The sequence below is a fragment of the Girardinichthys multiradiatus genome, chromosome 11 (assembly GCF_021462225.1).
Source record: "Girardinichthys multiradiatus isolate DD_20200921_A chromosome 11, DD_fGirMul_XY1, whole genome shotgun sequence".
Classification (NCBI taxonomy): domain Eukaryota; kingdom Metazoa; phylum Chordata; class Actinopteri; order Cyprinodontiformes; family Goodeidae; genus Girardinichthys; species Girardinichthys multiradiatus.
This window is the reverse complement of record NC_061804.1, coordinates 25,889,002-25,907,615: the sequence shown is the minus strand read 5'-3', so window position 1 is coordinate 25,907,615 and position 18,614 is coordinate 25,889,002. Positions and strand designations below refer to the sequence as shown.

General features: G+C 38.9%; 1 protein-coding gene across 2 annotated transcripts in view; it reads left to right on the top strand.

Annotated features, from left to right (window-relative positions):
• The window catches only part of spns2 (spinster homolog 2 (Drosophila)), a 71,986-nt gene that overhangs the window by 36,159 nt on the left and 17,213 nt on the right, over positions 1-18,614 (top strand). For both annotated transcript variants that reach the window (XM_047379151.1, XM_047379152.1), the window contains exons 3-8: positions 3,123-3,259; positions 7,624-7,775; positions 10,509-10,575; positions 14,015-14,157; positions 15,437-15,589; positions 15,779-15,968. In XM_047379151.1, coding sequence (XP_047235107.1) covers positions 3,123-3,259; positions 7,624-7,775; positions 10,509-10,575; positions 14,015-14,157; positions 15,437-15,589; positions 15,779-15,968 — 842 coding nt within the window. The remainder of the gene's footprint in view (positions 1-3,122; positions 3,260-7,623; positions 7,776-10,508; positions 10,576-14,014; positions 14,158-15,436; positions 15,590-15,778; positions 15,969-18,614) is intronic.

The window sequence follows — 18,614 nt, the reverse complement described above, 5'->3', positions numbered from 1 at the left end:
GACCTTATTAGCAGGTGCAGACATTTTTAAGAGGTGATAATGTGGCTCAAGAGGATACGAGAGCTAATCATTAAATTACAGGAAATAAGAAACACACACACTCACGCAGACACACATGGATGGTAACATTTGTGCCTGCTACTGACTTCCAATAGGCCACATAAAAACACTTAGAATCTGCATTTGTTTCATGTAGCTAAACATTGACAGTAGGTAGCTCTTTAAAACCCATGTGGACAAACTGGCAGTGGATGATTGTGGACCTCTCCCACATCTTATCTTCTCCAGAGTTCACTACAGAATCTACCATGAAACGTGTGTGTGTGTGTGCGCGTGTGTATGTGTATGTGTAAGCAAGGATATCTCTCGCAGTGATGGGTCTACAGGCTGAGATGGTAAAGATCCCTCAGTGTGTTTTAATGAATGTTCACAATGGAAGCTGAAAAGGGGTTCGAAAGAATACAATACCAGATGTAGCTGATATATATATATATATATATATATATATATAACTGTCAACACAATACATCTTTTTTAAAGATTTTTATTTATTTATATACGTATATATATATATATGTATATATATATATATATATATATATATATATGTATTTATGTATGTATGTATTTTGATGAATCAAATTGTAATTGTTTAGTTTTCCTTTATAATGTCTTTTTAGTGTTCTACAGGTCAAATGCTGAAATGACCTGCAGATGAGCAGCATATGCTTGGATGTGTTTATAGGTCTAATCTTGTAATGCCTTCCCTCTGTCAAATTACCTGCTATATATTTTTTCTTATATGCTATCATTCTTAGGAAACTAATTGCCAGACCTCAAAGAAAATCTGTTTTGGCCTGCATTAGCCTGACCACTGTGTCTCTACTTATGTACTAAAATCACAAAAAACTGTATATATAATGTAGTTTCAAGTATAGTACTTTATATATATATATATATATATATATATATATATATAAGATTATAATATATCCATAATTATATAATTATATAATATGGGAGTATAGTAAAAAACTGTAATAAATTGAAAAAGTAAATTGTGTTCACTGTGTTTTTGGCTGCTTCAATTTGTAGATTAAAAAAAGCACAGACATAATTTGTACAAAGACAATAAAAAGGCCATAGTATTTCAATGTATTTAATCTTTTTTAAATGCCATGAGCATTATAATGATCTGCTTTACAGCCCCATGTGTTACACATGGTGTTTCGTGTCTAAAGGTATTCCATCTAAATATCTGCAATAATGTTATATAAAAAGATTTTGTTATATTAAGTAACTGTTCTCCTAAAATAGATTTTTAAATGGAAATCATCCTCTTTTTTTTCTTTTATTACAGCAGAATATCACATGTTGCAAACTACAGCTTCTATAAGCTGATTATTGTCCCTTATCCTGTGGGTTGGCCTGAGCAGCTGTGGGACTGCGATGCCTCTATCTTATATAACGAGTTCCCCCCTCCTCGTTTCGCTCTCTCATCTGTTCCTTTGCGTTACTCCTCTGAATGTTTATGCTGATGATGTGACAAAACACTCCACCATGCTTCCCCAGTTTACCTCAGTGCTGTCAAGGGCAACGTTTCTGCCCTTTCTCCTCTGCACTAACTGAAAAACACAAAACTCCGGTTTATAGAGCATTAAAAATTCATATCTGTTTGGATCGTCTTCATGTATGTTGCCTGAAAACCTGAACAACAGGGCGTAGTTGTCCAGTAGCCAGTTGGGCAATTAGAGGAGCATATATTAAAGCACTTGTGTTCATTTCACGAGAGGTAGGTTCAGTTGTATGAAATGAAGACAGGAGGTATTTTTTGGGAGCAGCCACAGTGGTTCTCTTCATCTATAGTGTTGCTGTGGGATGTATTGCTTTAAACTGCTTCAGATCTGGTTTGTGTAATTACGATTCCAGCTGTGTTACATTAAACCATGACATGTTCCTAGATCCCCACACCCCCACCCCTCCTAATTTAGTTTGATGACACTTGTAACCTAATTCTGTCACTTTTTTTCACCCTCTGACTCTGCGAAGGGCTACTCTAGGAGGCTGTTTCAAACTGAAGCTCTGGATCACTTCATTTTCATCTCCACAATTTGTCTTCACAAATCTAATCACACACAAATTGCCTTATCATTGCTCTGCATTTAATGCTCTTATGCTTAGGTACTTGTAATAAGTGTAGGTGAGGTATAATATGATCCCTGTTAGAAGCGTCCTCTGGCAGTCCTTCTCTGTGTCTCTGGCACACTGCTGTCTAACAGCTGATCTGAACCGGACAGGTCCTGGGTTAGTAAGTCGTCCAGGGAGCTGAAAGAGTTTGCTCAGCTCAGCCGGGACTTTGGAGCCTTTCAAAGCAAAGTGCAATGAAGCAACAAAGTAACAATGCCCACGAGGCATAAGCCGATATGAGAGTCTCACAGTATGATAACCTTGAGTAAAAATACCATGATTTCACACTGACACAAAATATTTGAACAAAAAGGTATAATATGATCTAATCATTTTTATTTAAAACCTAAAATTAACAATTATTCTGACTGCTGTTATAATACTGTAACATATAATTGCATATCTATAACATTTTTATTTAGTATTTTGATATATAAACTTGAGCAAAAACAGAAGTAGTTTAAGGTGCTAATCGCACAGACATTTCTATGTTTTTGTGGCTTTGCTCTTTATAGAATTAAGCAAACATAACTATTTGATATTAGTTGGTTACGAAATCAACTCATATACTCAAGTAATTTTAAATAAATGTTAAAAAGAGCAATGGATGGTGTCCTCCTTTAGTGTATCTGTATTTTTTGTGACCATAAATATGTCCAAACTGTCAAAGTTGTCTATCTTGTAAGCCAGAGAAATGTGTAGTTACCCTCTTTTAGCCAGCAGTGTACAGCAACGGGTGGGGAGGGGGATCACTGTGTTACTCTATGCCTTATGTAACCACAGAAAATTCTGTCACTTAAGTTTCTGAAATGTATATGTTGACACTGGTAACCGGCCCATGTCCTTGTGCAGACTAACAAATTAGACAACAGCTAATAAATGCGTTTTCAGTTCAAATACTGTAACCAAAGTAACAGTTATTTTCCTTTCCACAGTTTTCATCTGCAGCTTCATGGTGGCTGCTCCCATCTTCGGTTACCTGGGCGACCGCTTCAACAGAAAGGTCATCCTAAGCTGTGGCATTTTCTTCTGGTCTGTTGTGACCCTGTTGAGCTCGTTCATCAGCAAAGAGGTACGGCATAGCTCCTGGTCTCACGGAAACTGCCAGACAATGGCAGCTGGGGAGCACCAGCATTGTTCTATTAGACCTTATCCCTCGACAGTGATGAGCTAATTAGTCTGTTGTGATCTGGACATGCACGATGATAAGGCAAGCCAAATGAAATGACACGCTCGTTAAATCAGACAGAAGCTTTGCCTTTGAAGACGTTCTTTATGTCTGCAGTCTTCCTTTGCCTTTTTACTACTTCTATCTCACTGGCTGCCAGCCAATCAAATAATGCAGGGGCATGCCTCACAGTTGTCTCAATTACAATCCTTTAGAAGATAGGAGTGTATTGTTTCATTGTCCATAAATGTGTGGCTTTAGATTTGATATCTCTAAAAGCCTCTGTGTATTTGGGGGGCTTCCCAAATTATTCAGCCTGGGATCCCCAAAATAACAGTGCCAGAGACTGGTGGCCCCCTATTTCTGCCATAGGTGACTGAAACTTAATGAAAACGTGTGTACAGAGCGCAAGCACTAAAGAAAAACCAAATGCAGTTATAACTACAAGATCAAAGAACAGAAAATATATGATTTTACATAACATTTATTTATTTTATGAAATATTATTTGATTTTGTCCCTTAAGACCCCCTGGGAGGGTCCCACTTTAACAACTACTGTTCTAGACAATATCATGTGGAGGGAGGTGAATACTTCTAAGGGCGGACATCACATTACAGTGAAAGCCTCTGTTTATAAACATGTGTATGTTGGGGTGGTCCGTTAGATAGGCCTGATGGATATGTCTGATAAAACTGCAGCAGAAACAGACACCTAATTCCCTTGAAATGGATATGTGCCATTAAAGACTGAGTTTGTTAAACTTATACAGCACACAACACATCTGCAAAGCAGCATTATGGAGTCCTGCAGTGTCGTGCCTCTTGAGAGTAAGTTGGTTCACTGCCATAGCTCTTCAGAGCTCTGGACAGGAGTGACAGCTCAGAAATGTTGGTCTCAGGAGGGAATACTTTGATGGAAATCCTCTTCAGACTTATCTGCTTGGAGCTAAAATTGCAGGCTCTTCCCTGAGAAGAAGCGCAACAAGAAATAAGCCCTGGCTCCTTAAGTAAAGGGTCTCTTCCCCTCTGACAAATACCATAAAGAATGCAGGCTGTGGACAAGCTACCAGTTGTGCCAGTCAAATAAGACATGACCAGTCGTCTCTTACATAACAGCTCCAAGCCACTGACACCATGAGAGATGAAAGATATGCCATGTAATGAAATGTTAATGACCACTTGTAACTAATGACTATCATTATGCAATTAGGAGACTGTGGGACATTTTCTATTTGGATTTGCAGCAGATTTGGAATCCAGATTTTATGTAACAGAAATTCACTAACAGTTTTCTGCATGAATGCAATAGATTACTATTAAATATTTCACTTTTTATGTAATTTGAAACACATCAATGAATGTCTGCGGCTTAATGCTCCTGACTTTGAGGCATGTAACAAAAGCCTTTGTTGTGAAGCAGTCTACACCTCTTTAATTTACTCCATATAACATTTTATGTGCAATTTCATTTTTTTTTTTGCTTTATTAGAAACAAAAGGTTGGATTATCCAAGAATGTTAATGGCAAGTTGAGTGGAAAAAAATGTTTAGTAGAAATAGGTGCACAGGTAACTAGGATAACTCCAGCCTTGACAGGTCTTTGAAGAATTTGACTTATTTTATTTATTGAGATTTCAAAAACATTACATGAAATGTGAGAATTAGAATTTTTGTTAACAGTACAATTTCTTCTTTTAGGGGAGTTAACAGCATTTTTCTAACTGAGATTATAGAGTTGAATAGCGTAGTTTCATTGCCAAAATCAGCCTTGAGACTTGTTGTGATTCAAACTTTAGTGACTCAAATAGCCAGATAAAAACGTAATTTTCCACTTTGCAGTGATGAGTAATATAAAAATGTGCAAATTAAATACAGGTTAGGAGAGGCCAAAAGCAGATGAATCATTTAAGGGGCGTTAAAACCTGCTGAATTTTAGCAGAAGGCTGTAATGGATGAGGGTGATGCAAGTGAGAAGAGGTACAATAAAAATTAAGTGATGTAACAGGCAAGAAATCAGGACAGGTGGAAACAGTTTACAGAGTGATGCAGACAGACAAAAAAGTAAAAAGCAGAACATTTTCAGTTGAAAATGACAAAAAGCATGTCGCACCCATACCTCTTTTTTCCTACAAATTTATGAACCTGACTGGTGAGTAATTTCTGTTAACAAAACATGCCAATATGATAGATTGGAAAATTGATTTTTAATGATACCAACTAGTTATATCCTTTACCTGTGATCTTTGAAAAATCATTGCTCAGCTATCCACATTCATACTTAGTGAAATTAGCTTTAGCTCCACTTACACGCCACCGTAACTATGGAAGCCATGAAGGCAAATGAAAAAAGAAAAAACAAAAGCTAGTGTGAATTACCACATTGATTAGAGTGGTAAAATGGCAAATGGACTGAATTTATATAGAACCTTTCCACCCATACTAACCGCTCAAACACTATAGCCACATATACCCAGTCGCACTCACTAAAACACACACATTCATACACAATACACAGATCGGTAGGCAACAGATTGGTGCCTTGCCTTGCTTGAAGTAGCTTTTCCAAGCCTGCCCTTTAACTCTTTGTGGTCTTTAATCCTCTTTCACAATGTTCTAAGCAAAATCTATGTATTTTGTATCAGCATCAGTACTTGGACCATTTTCGTGTTTGCAACACTACTACTTCGTCCAAACACCAATGACACACACCCAAAAGAGCCGCTATTTTTATTCCCCTAAACACTGGATCACCAAACAAAGAAAATATACAGTGAGTGAATATCTGATTGTCAATGTCAATAGGTTAAAAGCATATCACTCCTATTAGCATTTTATACCTGTTAGCATTTAGCTTATTGGAATTTAGCTCATTTCAAGCTTGTAAGAAATAATTAAAAAGAGTTGGTAATATTTTGTCAAACTTCTTCTTTATTTCTTTGTAGTCTTAAATTTACTTTCACAATATCCATGCCAAATATTTGAGGTGTTTTCTTGGCATCACGGCTTGGAATACTTTGGTGTTTGCAGCGCTGCTAGCATTTTTGGTCTAAACCCCGATGATATAGTCTGGCTGCAGCCACACAAAAAAACTGTCATCACGATTCCAGTAAACTACCGGGGCCACTACAAGAAAAAAATAGACTGGGAATGAATCTTTTTAAACAACAAAGATGTAGCTGCAGCAGTGAGAGCTCTGTGGGGTATTGTGCATAATCACAGTAGTTCAAATGCTATAATACAATACTAAATGGTGAAAAACAACCTTTGAAACATTTATCATTGAAAACAATACGGTCAACTACAACAGCAGCGGGCTTTTGAGGGGGTATAGAAGGGAATCTATTGAGTGTCATTTTACATGAGGGTTTGTATAGTTTAGCCTCCAGAGAATGTTTGCTGTCTCTTTGTGTATGACCTCATGACACCGTGTCCTGGCCTGCAACCAGCACAAAGCCTGAGGTGTCAGCTGGGAGCTCAGGTCAGCACTGAAGTTACTAACCAAGCTTCTTATTCTGCTGCTAAGTGTATCACTTTTCAGAGAGTGATCACCTCCTCATCTACCACCTCCTACCATGAGATGCAACAAAGTGTCTGTATGTGTCTAAGGAGGACATAGAAATACGCTGCAGTGAATTTGAAAGATATGGAAGGTTAATCAGACAGTTTTTACTGGACACGAATAACTACAGCAACAGTATCACAAACTGACTTCCTCTTCAAGTTTTCTCTTTGATGCAACAGACAGAGATCTGTTTTGCAGCCAGTGTGTGAGGCTTGTGTCACTTCACTGTGTGGGGGGACTAGATTTCTTCACAGCTTCACAGGCAGACATGGAAACCAGCATCTTGTGAATAGCAGTTGCTATGGAAACAGTTGACAATCCAGTTGCTTTTATTGTCTGCTCTATATTCATTCATTTTTGACATTATCTGACAGATAAGCATCTCAGAGAAGTCCTGTCTAAGGCTAGTCCATCACTGCTGATGCTCTGTCAACACTTAATTTGTACAATTTAAGAGATTTAATGTTCTAATTACAACACTGACATCTAAAGCTTAAGTTAAAGTAAATAGAAAAAAGGCTGATTTGTTTTTTTGTCGTACAGAATTTGTACAAGTAGAAAGTTTGAGAAGAAAAATACTTCTTAAATAAGATAAAAAATGTGTTTTGTTTGACATGGTGTTCTAAGAGACATTACCTACTGTGCTCTACAGAGCTTATTGATTATTTTTCTTTCTGCTCCTATTCCTTTTCTGTTTTCTCGGCAGCACTACTGGCTATTTGTGCTCTCCAGAGGATTAGTAGGCATCGGCGAGTCCAGCTACTCCTCCATCTCTCCCACCATCATAGGAGACTTATACACAAACAACAGCCGCACCATGATGCTCTCTGTCTTCTACCTGGCCATCCCCTTGGGAAGGTAAGAGGCAGACAGATCTTGCTGAGATATATGTGCATCCCAATAACGTAGAATATAATGGAGCAGTTAATAACTTTCATTAATGCAACTTAAAAAGTGAAACTTGTATATAGAGTCATAACACACAGAGTGAGGTATGTTCTATCTGTTGATGTCGGTGATCATGGCTTACAGCTAGAGAAAACTCAAAATTCACTTTCTTGGAAACAAAAATATTACAGGACACCAATAAAAAATAATGTTTAATCCAGAACTGTCAACCTACTAGAAGGTACAGTACATCCATATACTTTACAGTATATGCAGCCATTGCTTGATCAGGGCTTCTGTTGCATAAATTACTGTATCAAGGCTGCGTAGCATGGAGGACATCAGTTTGTGGCTATGCTGAGGTGTTCAGGAAGCTCAGATCGCTTTAAAAGTGGCCTTCTGCTCATCTGCATTGTTGACTCTGGTGTCCATCATCTTCCTCTTGATGGACACCAGCTCAGCCCAGTTTCCAGGCTGATCAAGCACATGCATAGTATGGTCAGAGGCTTCTTCAGATCTGCTGTAAGACGGAGCGCTACAGGAGATCCTTCCTGCCCACAGCCATCAGCATCTACAACGGCTCTTTGAAGAAACCCTCATAATATGAGCTACAACAACATTTAATTTTCCTTTGGGATTAATAAAGTATTTTTGAATTGAATTGAATTGAATTGAATTGAATTGAAGAAGGTATTGGTACTTGTGAAGTGTAGGCAGAAGCTATGTCCTGCTAGAAAATAATCAGCATCTCTACAAAGCTTGTCACCAGAAGGAAGCATGAAGTGCTCTAAAACAAATGAAGCCTAATAATAAAAGATGTATGTTAAGGCTCACAGTGCTCACCAGCATGAGCCTAAGCTGCTACTTGTAGGCTGTTTACCATCTCCTGCACACACAATCACTCACTTGGGAGGATGGAGGTAGGATGGATATGCTGCAGTTTCTCTAACATCATAAACATCCGCATCAGGATAAATTGTGTAATTATATAACGTGTCACCTTATATTATTTCCGGTTAAAATGTAGAGATGAACTGGTACATAACTAATTTACTCCACTACAAATATCAGTTCTTCATTTCATGGAGGAGACTGTTAGACAAGAAACATAACTGTCCTCAAAGATGTCATGTTGTCGCTCTCCTAAATGTTCTGGTCACCACAAACTGCCCAGCAGCACAAATAATAGAAGGTTAAACATTTGGCTTCAGAAAGTCAGCTTCAAACCTTCGGTCCCTTACTTGTTTGTTTTTACTAATAGTGTTCAGACCATTTCCAGGAAATGACCTGAGGAATCAGATCCGATTTAAAATAAATTTACTTTACTGCAGTTTTCCTTGTTTTTCATAGAAACTTGGCTCCACTGACATATTTGTGCACCATGATGGTGATTGTTGGGAGTGTGATTTTTTTTTTAAGGCCAAGCATGCACTCCAAGTGGACTCTGATAAGACAGGCTGTTACTCACTCACTGGAAATATTGCATGGTGTTGGGAAAACGTTTATACTGCACTGTTGATTTTGGAGGGCTAACCATGGAAGCACACGCATAAACAGTTTCCCTATTTTGCTGTGAGTTTGTGCAAAACCAGTTAAAAATGAAGCAGCTATTAATGATAAGAATGCATTGGTGTTTGCTGCATTTAATCATCAATCTGTTGCCTTGTTATTGTAGTAAGACAGTATCTCCTGCGCAGAGGCACTGCACCTGCAGTAAAACAAGATTCAAAAATTCAGTTTAATCAACCAGATAGATTTTAGTGACTAAATTAAACCAAACGCAGATAGAAAACTGCAGTGGAGTTGGATCGTCAAGGTCACCGAGTTGCCATGACTATTAGATGCCATCTTGTGCCAATGGGCTGTTCAGGATGCATGAAAGAAAAAAAGAACACCCACCCATCACAAATAAAAACATGTAGGGTTGGATGAATTCTACTGGGAATTAAACAGATGAGATTAAGATTGAGATTATATGCAACAAACACTCCAGGTTGGGTTGGCATGAAGCAAAGGACAAATGTAGGGAACAAGTACCTCATGCCCAATGTTGTGTACAGTGGAGGATCTGTGATGCTGTGGACCTGTTTCCCTTCCATAGAGTATAGGAAGCTTGTTTGAGCCATCATGAACTCTTTAGAATACCAGGGCATTTTTTTCAGAAAACTGAAAATATGCCATCATTAGATATTTTAATAATTTGATAACTTGAAACATTTATGACAGAATAAACCCAGAAATTCTTCACCAGCATGAAATCATCCTTCTTTAGGGATACGTCAGCCCCAGACCTAACTGCAAATTATTTTTAAGTATAAGAGTATGCCACTGTAATAACATAAGGAAGTATTTTTACAGATCTTAATGAGGGTCGGCCAACAAATGTGTACCACTTTGTAATATAGACAAAAATTAAGTCTGCATGTGGCCAGAAAACCTTGTTAAGGTTGAATTCTGTGGTTCAGAGGCAGCATTGTGCCTGCAGTTTCTGATTACATGCCCTGGTCGTACAGCCACAAATAAGCTAACTAGTCCACTGACTACCGGTGCTCCAGACAACAGACAGGAAGAGAGCATCATAGGTGTATGTTTAAGTGATGGTAATGACAGACTTAGCTCAACTCATTGCTCTTTGTACGTTAACTGCGCTAAGTGGAGTGCGTTTTTATTGCTAATGTGCAATGTTTGTGTCCCCGCCTGCAGTGGCTTGGGTTACATCCTGGGATCTGGTGCCAAGGATGCTGCTGAGGACTGGCACTTTGCATTAAGGGTGAGTTTATCATCATCTCCATTATCAGCCTGCAGCCCTGGCAATACATAAATATATATATACAAACCGTCCACAAATACAGATGAAGAATCTCTGATTGGCTGTGGGGCTTGTTATGGATCTGGGGTCAGTGGGGACAGAAACACCAGGGGATATTTCTGGATTCACAGGCCATTCTGGCCTTAGAGGCCGAACAACTGTCACAATCATTAGTGTTAGTGCACCCTCCTGCAGAAACACTTCCAAAGATTTTACCATCAAATATATTCAGCATTTTACAATATGTTCAAACTGAAAAAAGTTTTCTTTTCAGTTTTTATTACTGTAACAGTGACTTAACTGTTCTAAATGTTTCCACAAAACACATACCCATCCCCTGTCTATATTATTTTGTGTATTTTAACACTAAAACTTCTTCAGAGAAGGTGATGCTGAGCAGCGTATTACTCAGCATGTGTACATTTTAGGTAATTTGCTATATCTAACGTAATCTATTTGAGAAAACTGTTTTTATAAAATTTAAGTTACTATTTATATTTAAATATAGAAATGTGATAGATTTTTGGCTGTAATCTTGAAATTCCAAAGTAAAATTAGGCAAAACATCATCTCCAGCCACATAGAACCATGTAGTCTGAATCAGTCTGATGTCTTATCCAAGAATGAATCCAGTATCAGGTCTGATAACATCGAGTTGGATTAGGCAATTCTGAAAAAGATTCTTCCTGAAAAAGACATCTTACAAACCAAAACCTAATACTAAGAAAAAATAAAACACATTGGATGAGTCTCTTAAGCTTCTGTGTTTAGTAACATCGTATTTGAAAGTTTTTTTCCGTTCAACCTCATATTTATTACTAGATGCTAAGTTGTAAAATGACTTAAATGTCCTCAAAGTGCATTGAAGTGAATACCTTTAAATTAAAGGGTGATGCCCTTTTGCATAAACAATTTCAATTCTGGAGATTAGTGTCAGATTAGGAGCATATATCACTGTCATAGCTTGTTTTTGCCGAAAATCCACTGAACACATGAAACAAAATGCTTGCTACTGAAGTGCTCTATAAGGAATACCAACGCTAATGGAAAAGACCACAGAAAGGTCTGATGGGACTCCCTAGGAGCTGTTGACTTCAAGATCGGCTTTAAAATCGTTAAAAAAATAATGACCTTTCTTTCTTGTGAGCAGACCAACATTTAAAGGAAGGCATTAACATTCTCAGAACGTTCGAGATGGAAACTAATCCTGGACATGACGACTTGGGGGACAGGAAGTCCATTTGTTTTAGTCTTTGTATGATATTAAAAAAATAACAAACATAAGAGGGGGTAACGGAGGGGGAGTTTGTTCCAAAGCAGTCACAATGACATTCCAATAAAACAATCTCTAAGCCGATTAATCAGCAGTGTGACATGCAGAGGAAGACAAATACCAAGACATGAAAGGTTTTCTGTTTGGCCGTGTCCTGTTTAAGTAAAGATTTAAAAAAAAAAAAAAAAAGGTAGCAGCACTTCCCTTTGTTTTTGTCCGGTGTGTTTCAGCTACCTTCCTGAAAATGTCAATGGAGTAAAATAGCAAGGGAGATTGTGTGGCAGGAGAGGGGGGGTTGCTAATTTGCGCGATTGCCCTACGTCAAACAGGAAGTGTCTAATGGGCCCTATGGGAGTGCTGGTCAAAGGTCACAGACTCCTGCTGTCTCACGGATTAACCGTGAAGGCAAAAATTTAAAAAAATTGCAAACAATGCATCAAAGACTCATGCATGTAAAGTGTCTTGCAAAATTATTCACACACATCACGTTAAAACCACAAAGTTCAGTTCATTTTATTTAGATTTTATGTAATGGTGCAATGCACAGTAGCACATCATTGTTAAGTGGAAGGAAAATAGCTGATGTAGACATTAAAAGGTTTATTAGCTAAAGATCTTAAAAATATAGCACACATTCATATTTAACATCCCTGAATCAATGCTTTGTAGAACCACATTTTTGCCGCATGTACAGTTTCAGGTTTCTCCGAAGCTTCATTCTCTAGCTGCTTATCTGGATACTGAAACTTTTGAGAATATGTCTTTGTCCTTACTCAAGCTCAGTCAGATATAATGGAGGGCATTGGGAACATGAATTTTTAAGTCTTCCTTCAGATTCCCTATTGGATTTAGCTATGAATTCTCCTGGCCCATTCGAACACAGGAACATTTTTTCATCTATACCATTCTATTATAGCTCTGTATGCTTAACGTCATTGTCCTGCTAAAAGGTGAACCTCCATCCCAAGTCTCTGGCAGCTTTTGTTCCAGGATTGTCCTATAATTAGCTTCAGGCTTCCTACCATCAACTCTGACCAACTTCCTTGTTCCTGCTGAAGAAAGGCATCCCACAGCATGATACTGCCACCTCCTTGTTTCGTTGTGGGAATGGGATGTTCAGGGTGATGTGCAGTGTGCTTCAACACATAGCAATTTGCATATAGGGCAAACAGATTACCTTCCCCCACCTTATTCGCTGTGTCCTCTACGTGTCTTTTAACTAACCTCAAACAGGACTTCATATTGATTGCTTGCAGCAGTGGATTGCTTCTTGCCACTCTCTGATAAAATAGCATTAAAAATATTGAGGTCTGTGATTGCTACAGAAAATGTAAAAAATGTTGAAGGGGGCATGAATGCTTTTGCCCCAGGCAATGTGTATATTTAACTTTAGAGAGACAAGATTCAATAAACAAGTTATTTTGAAAGCACATCAAAAATTCTGATATTGATTCAGCTGAGCAGACAACTGACGTTACGTCAGAGGTGGTTTAATCCTTACATATACACATATCCACTCCATCACACGTGCACATTATATGTAAACAGTCTTTAATAAGCAGCTGAATAGGTAAGATTAATTTTCCTGGACACATGTTGCCTTTGCCTTTGTCAGTAGCTTGGATTACAAAGACAAATCCCCTCTCATACATCCCATCCTGCCTTCTTGTCTTTGTATCCCCCCCATACAGATTCACACAGGTACAAACCTTCAACCACAGTTGCTAGAAAGGGTGGTAGTAAAGATAACAGCAGATGGGCACCTACAAGAGTTACTCCTGCCCACAAAGCAACTTTCAAAGGCAAAAAGCTAATTTAGCCCTCTGTATACAGCCCACACGCACACAATACATACACACACACACACACACACACACATACAGAGTACCAGTAGAGTGAGCGAAGGGAATGCTCTTAAGTTTCATAGGGCTTGTATAGGATGCGAGGCATATCAGCAAACAGAGGCCTCACATACAGACCGCAGACACATAGTTCTTTGTCCTACATCACACAGTGTAACCCCCACTGCCCCTGAAAAACTGCTCCTGGTGCCCTATGTTAACATGATCACAGCCCACATAGGGTCTTTATGAACTGTACTGACCGATTGATTCCTTGTCTCATCAGGTGTCCCCATTCCTGGGCATCACTGTGAGCGCTCTGATCCTGGTGTTTGTGCCTGAGCCAAAGAGAGGCAGCGCGGATCACATGGGAGGACGCATCAAGGCCTCCCCATCATGGATCAGTGACATGAAGGCCCTCGCCAAGAAGTAAGGCATTGCACCATAAACTGGGTTTTGGATACTTGCTCGGAGATTAACAACGTACTAAATTGTCCTCAGATTTTCCTTGACGGTTGCTTTTTTAAAAACCACAATGCTTTCTGGTTGGTTTCAGGTTGATGGGTTTTGGATGGAAGGACTGGTCTATCAACAACTGTAATGATAACAATTTATGTTGCACCGATTATCTCCAATCAGCCGACACTGATTTGAGCTGGTTCTAAATTTAACAACAATTTCAGGATTATTTTAAAATGAGACAAAATTACTACAGAGTTAAGCTATATTTAGTGTCTTAGCAAAATTATTGTTTTTTAGCATTACTTATAAACATCACTCTTTTTGCATTCCCTTTTTTCTAAGGGGACCCTTACTTTAACTGAGATTTCAATAAGATTGCCAACATTTCCTCATCCAGCATGTTCCAAAAGGATAAAACAAAGAAATTCTGCTGTAATATGTTAAACTTTCCTGTCATTTGTTGAAGTCTGTGAAATACAGCTTCCTTTCTTGAAGATTCTTAACACTTCTTCCTCTCACTGATTCTGAAAATAGCCAACATCTAGTCTTCTTCCATCACTAATAACTTCTACACCAAAGACTGTTGTCAGCACAACCCAGTACAGCATATGCTTGGAACATTCACTGACTGAAAAAAGAAATCTGATTTTTTTGTAGCCAGTCTCCCAACAGGGGATTTCAGGCGTAAAATAATTACCGGGCGACTAGATGATTTATCATTGCATGTCTAATTTTTGTGAGTCCTGAACAAAAACAATCAGTGTTTCCTTTTTCTTACTGTTTACAGTATGTTTTTCAAACACAGTTAAAAATGACAAAATGTCTACATAAAACATCTTGGAGTCATATCAGTCCCCTTACATCACCAAGCGGTGACGTTAATGCATGTAATTCATATTTGCTTTAAATTTATAATAAAGGGATAAATGTAAGTAGGGAGATTTATTGGAACATTGCTCCCTGGGCAACGACATCACTGGTTCACATGTTAATCTCTGTTGGAAAATTAAACATATTATCTCTTTGTACTCGAGGTCCAGGTGGCATTAAAGCTTGTTTTAGACTAACAATCAACTTAGAGAGGTATCTATTTTCCTAGATCAACATCACAAATTTTTTGTGAATATTAAAGGAGAAATTAGGAAGTTTGATAGAGTGTAAAATGTAACAGGAGCTTGTTGTATTTTGTCCTTTTTTGCACTGTTGGTTACTCAGCTTTGTGATTTTTGTGTTTCTTCTCTGCCAGCCGGAGCTACGTGTTCTCGTCCCTGGCATCGGCAGCGGTGTCCTTTGCCACAGGTGCATTTGGAATGTTGATTCCTATCTACCTGTTCCGAGCGCAGGTGGTGCAGAAGGAAGTAGAAGCCTGCACGAAAAAAGTTTGCAGCAGCAAAGACAGGTGAGAAGTCAATGACAAGGTTCTTGTTTGATTCATGCATGAGTAAAATACTTACAGGTGTTAAGATATCATTTGAACTAGAGTATTGTGTAGCTAGGTCTGTCTTAACTGTTGGTCTCTTCTCTGGGTAGTTGTGTGCATCAGAGCTTGAATTGTATCCAAATAATATTGAGGGTTGTTTCCTTGCAGCCTTATCTTCGGGGCGATCACCTGTGTGACAGGGCTGTTGGGCGTGGTCATCGGGGCTGCCACCACACGGTTCTGTCGCCGGAAGACGGAGCGGGCTGACCCGCTTGTGTGTGCTGTCAGCATGCTGGGCTCCGCCATATTCATCTGCCTGATCTTTGTTGTGGCCAAAAACAGCATTGTTGGAGCTTATGTAAGTTTATCTCCTGTTTACTCTGACAGAAACTGCTCCTTGATAAAATGTACTAAGCATCCCCCTCACAGAGAGTGATACTATAGTGAGTCATGGTGTTTAACCTTAGGGGCTGAACACAGAAAGTGACAGTTCTGTGAGTGGTCTAGCAGGTGGGGGACTTGTAAAAGCTCACTGAGGTTGGGTTAATGTTTGAATAAAGCTGTAAGAGGACACCAAGAGTGACACCAGTTCCACTGAGGTCCCCTGGGCAGTGAGCTGCTATCACTCCATATAATGAATGGTGTTAATCACAGGTTAGATTTAAAGTGACCTCAGAAGCTGCTGCAGGTAGCTGTAGTTAACAATCTAATGACCAAATCAGCATGGTGTTCTCTATCTAACAGCCTTGTGGAGCAGGAAAGGGTGTCACTTCACAATCACAGCCTCAAAACAATGTACTCTGGACCACTGGACTGATCAAGCACACATGTTTTTGTTCTTATCAGTTACAAAGGAATAGGAAATTACCCTCAAGGTGCTGGTTGGTATTAGAGCTGCATTTCTGGAAAATATTTCCCATGCCTGGCAGAAAAAAACAAAGAGACTTCCTAAAAGGCAGGCACTGGCCAACCTTAGACAGTCTAGCCTCACATTGTAGTTTTACAACTGGATTTGTGAAGAACTTTTATTTGAGGTGCCCCTACAGTGTTAGTGAGAATGGAAATTATATTAATATTAATATTAGAGCCTTTAAAGACAGAACCTTTCATTTTTTAGGTGTAAATAGTGATATAACAAACAGCTTTTATAATATTTAGAAACAAAAATTAGGTGCGCAGGTTTGAATTTATTGTGAATTTTTGAAATTCAATATACTGGCCTAGATGTGCATATGCCCCGACTACCATTTGGACAAATATCCCGATACTGGTACGAGCAAGGTTCTGACCTAATTTTGGCTGGATATTTACCCTGCTTTCCTTATCAGAATTGGTAGAGTTTATTTACTGGTTGTTTTCCTAGCACATTATTATCTGTTTTATTGTTTTATTTAGTGTTGAAGCTTGAGACATTCCACAAGTTTATGGTTTTGTCCATTTCAAAATCCGTTTCAATATGTCTGGGACCATTGTCCTGTTGGAAAGCTCAGCTGTGTCCGAGTTTCCACCATCTGACCCAAACTGCCCTCCTCAGAGGAAAGAAAATTGGCCAGATTAATCAGGAACAATCAAGCATTTGATAAACAGGAAGCTGCTAAAACTCCAATGTTGCAGGTAATCTACAAGGAAGTGAGAACTTTGACATGGACTGAAAAGGGAGCCAACCTGTGCCTTCCAGCTAAGAACACTGTAACAGCTGTCAAACATGGTGGTGGCACCATCATGCTGTGGGGCTGTTACGCTGCCAGTGGTAATGGTGCATTGCAAAAAGTGGGTTGGACAATGAATAAGGAGGACAACATCTAAATCCTTCTTCACTTCAAATCAACAACCAACCAATTCAAATAAGCTCTACCAATTCTGATAAGAACAGTGGTCAAATACCCAGCCAGATTTATGCTAGAGGCTTGTCGGCTACAGCTATTTGAACCGGTATAAATATAGTTGTGACTATGTGCGGATTAGAGAAAAAGTTGTTAATCCAATTCTCATTTTGAAGTTTTTCTTTGAAAAAAGGTCAAATACCTCATTTAAAACATTAAATTAAAATTCTTGGCAGTACTGTAATGGTATACGGCTTGTGTTCAGGTATTGAATGGCTTCTGCTATTAAAAAATGTTTTTGAAAAAATACTTCACTCAACCAGCAACATCTAATTTAGTTTCCAAGTATTAAATAAGTGCTGAAATTAATAATAATTTGGATTTAATGAATTAAGATTTTTATGAACTCCCATTAGGTCGAAGGTGCACATTAATCAGGTGTTTGACAGCCGCATGACTCAGCCAATTAGACTTGAGCTACGGAAGTATCCACATTCATTTCATGGTTACATGTCTGTCCAACTCCATTTTATACAGTTTTTACCTTATTCTAATGAACGGGAATGGAAATCAGGTGAAACAAAAGTGCAATATTCAGGTGATTATGCCAGGATCAGTTTGCTAAGATTAAAAGTTGCATCTTGATTAACTTAAATAGCTTGCAACATGTGACTTAATTTCTTCTCTCGGTGCTCTACTGTACCATATTAAATCATCTTACACCGTTGCAGTTGTAAGTAGGCGACTCGGGTTTCACTGCAAAAAGCTGACAGATGTCTCATATTATAAGACGTGACATGGCTGGTACCGTCGGTTCTGCTCTGTCGCGGCTGATCGACCCCTCACAGCTGCTGTCTCCTTAGCACGTAGCCAATCCACTGCGAGTCTAGGCTTCTCTCTTTCAGGAGGCAACAGTTCGGTCATGGCATCTGCTTCACCACTCTCAGAGCAGACCTGTCTGACATCTCGGCTGTCAGACCCGTGCTGGAGCTCTCTCTGTACTGTACTGTAGGTCTGGCACACCGGTGGGCGGGGGGAGAAGAGGGGGTTATGCCCCAGCAGGAAGCACACATCAGTCGCCCGTGTTAAAGTGGTTCAGATGAAACCAGCCGGTACAGATGAATGAGATTCCACTGCAACCAAAGCCCTCTAGGTGTGTTTATGGTTCAAGTGGCCAAGTA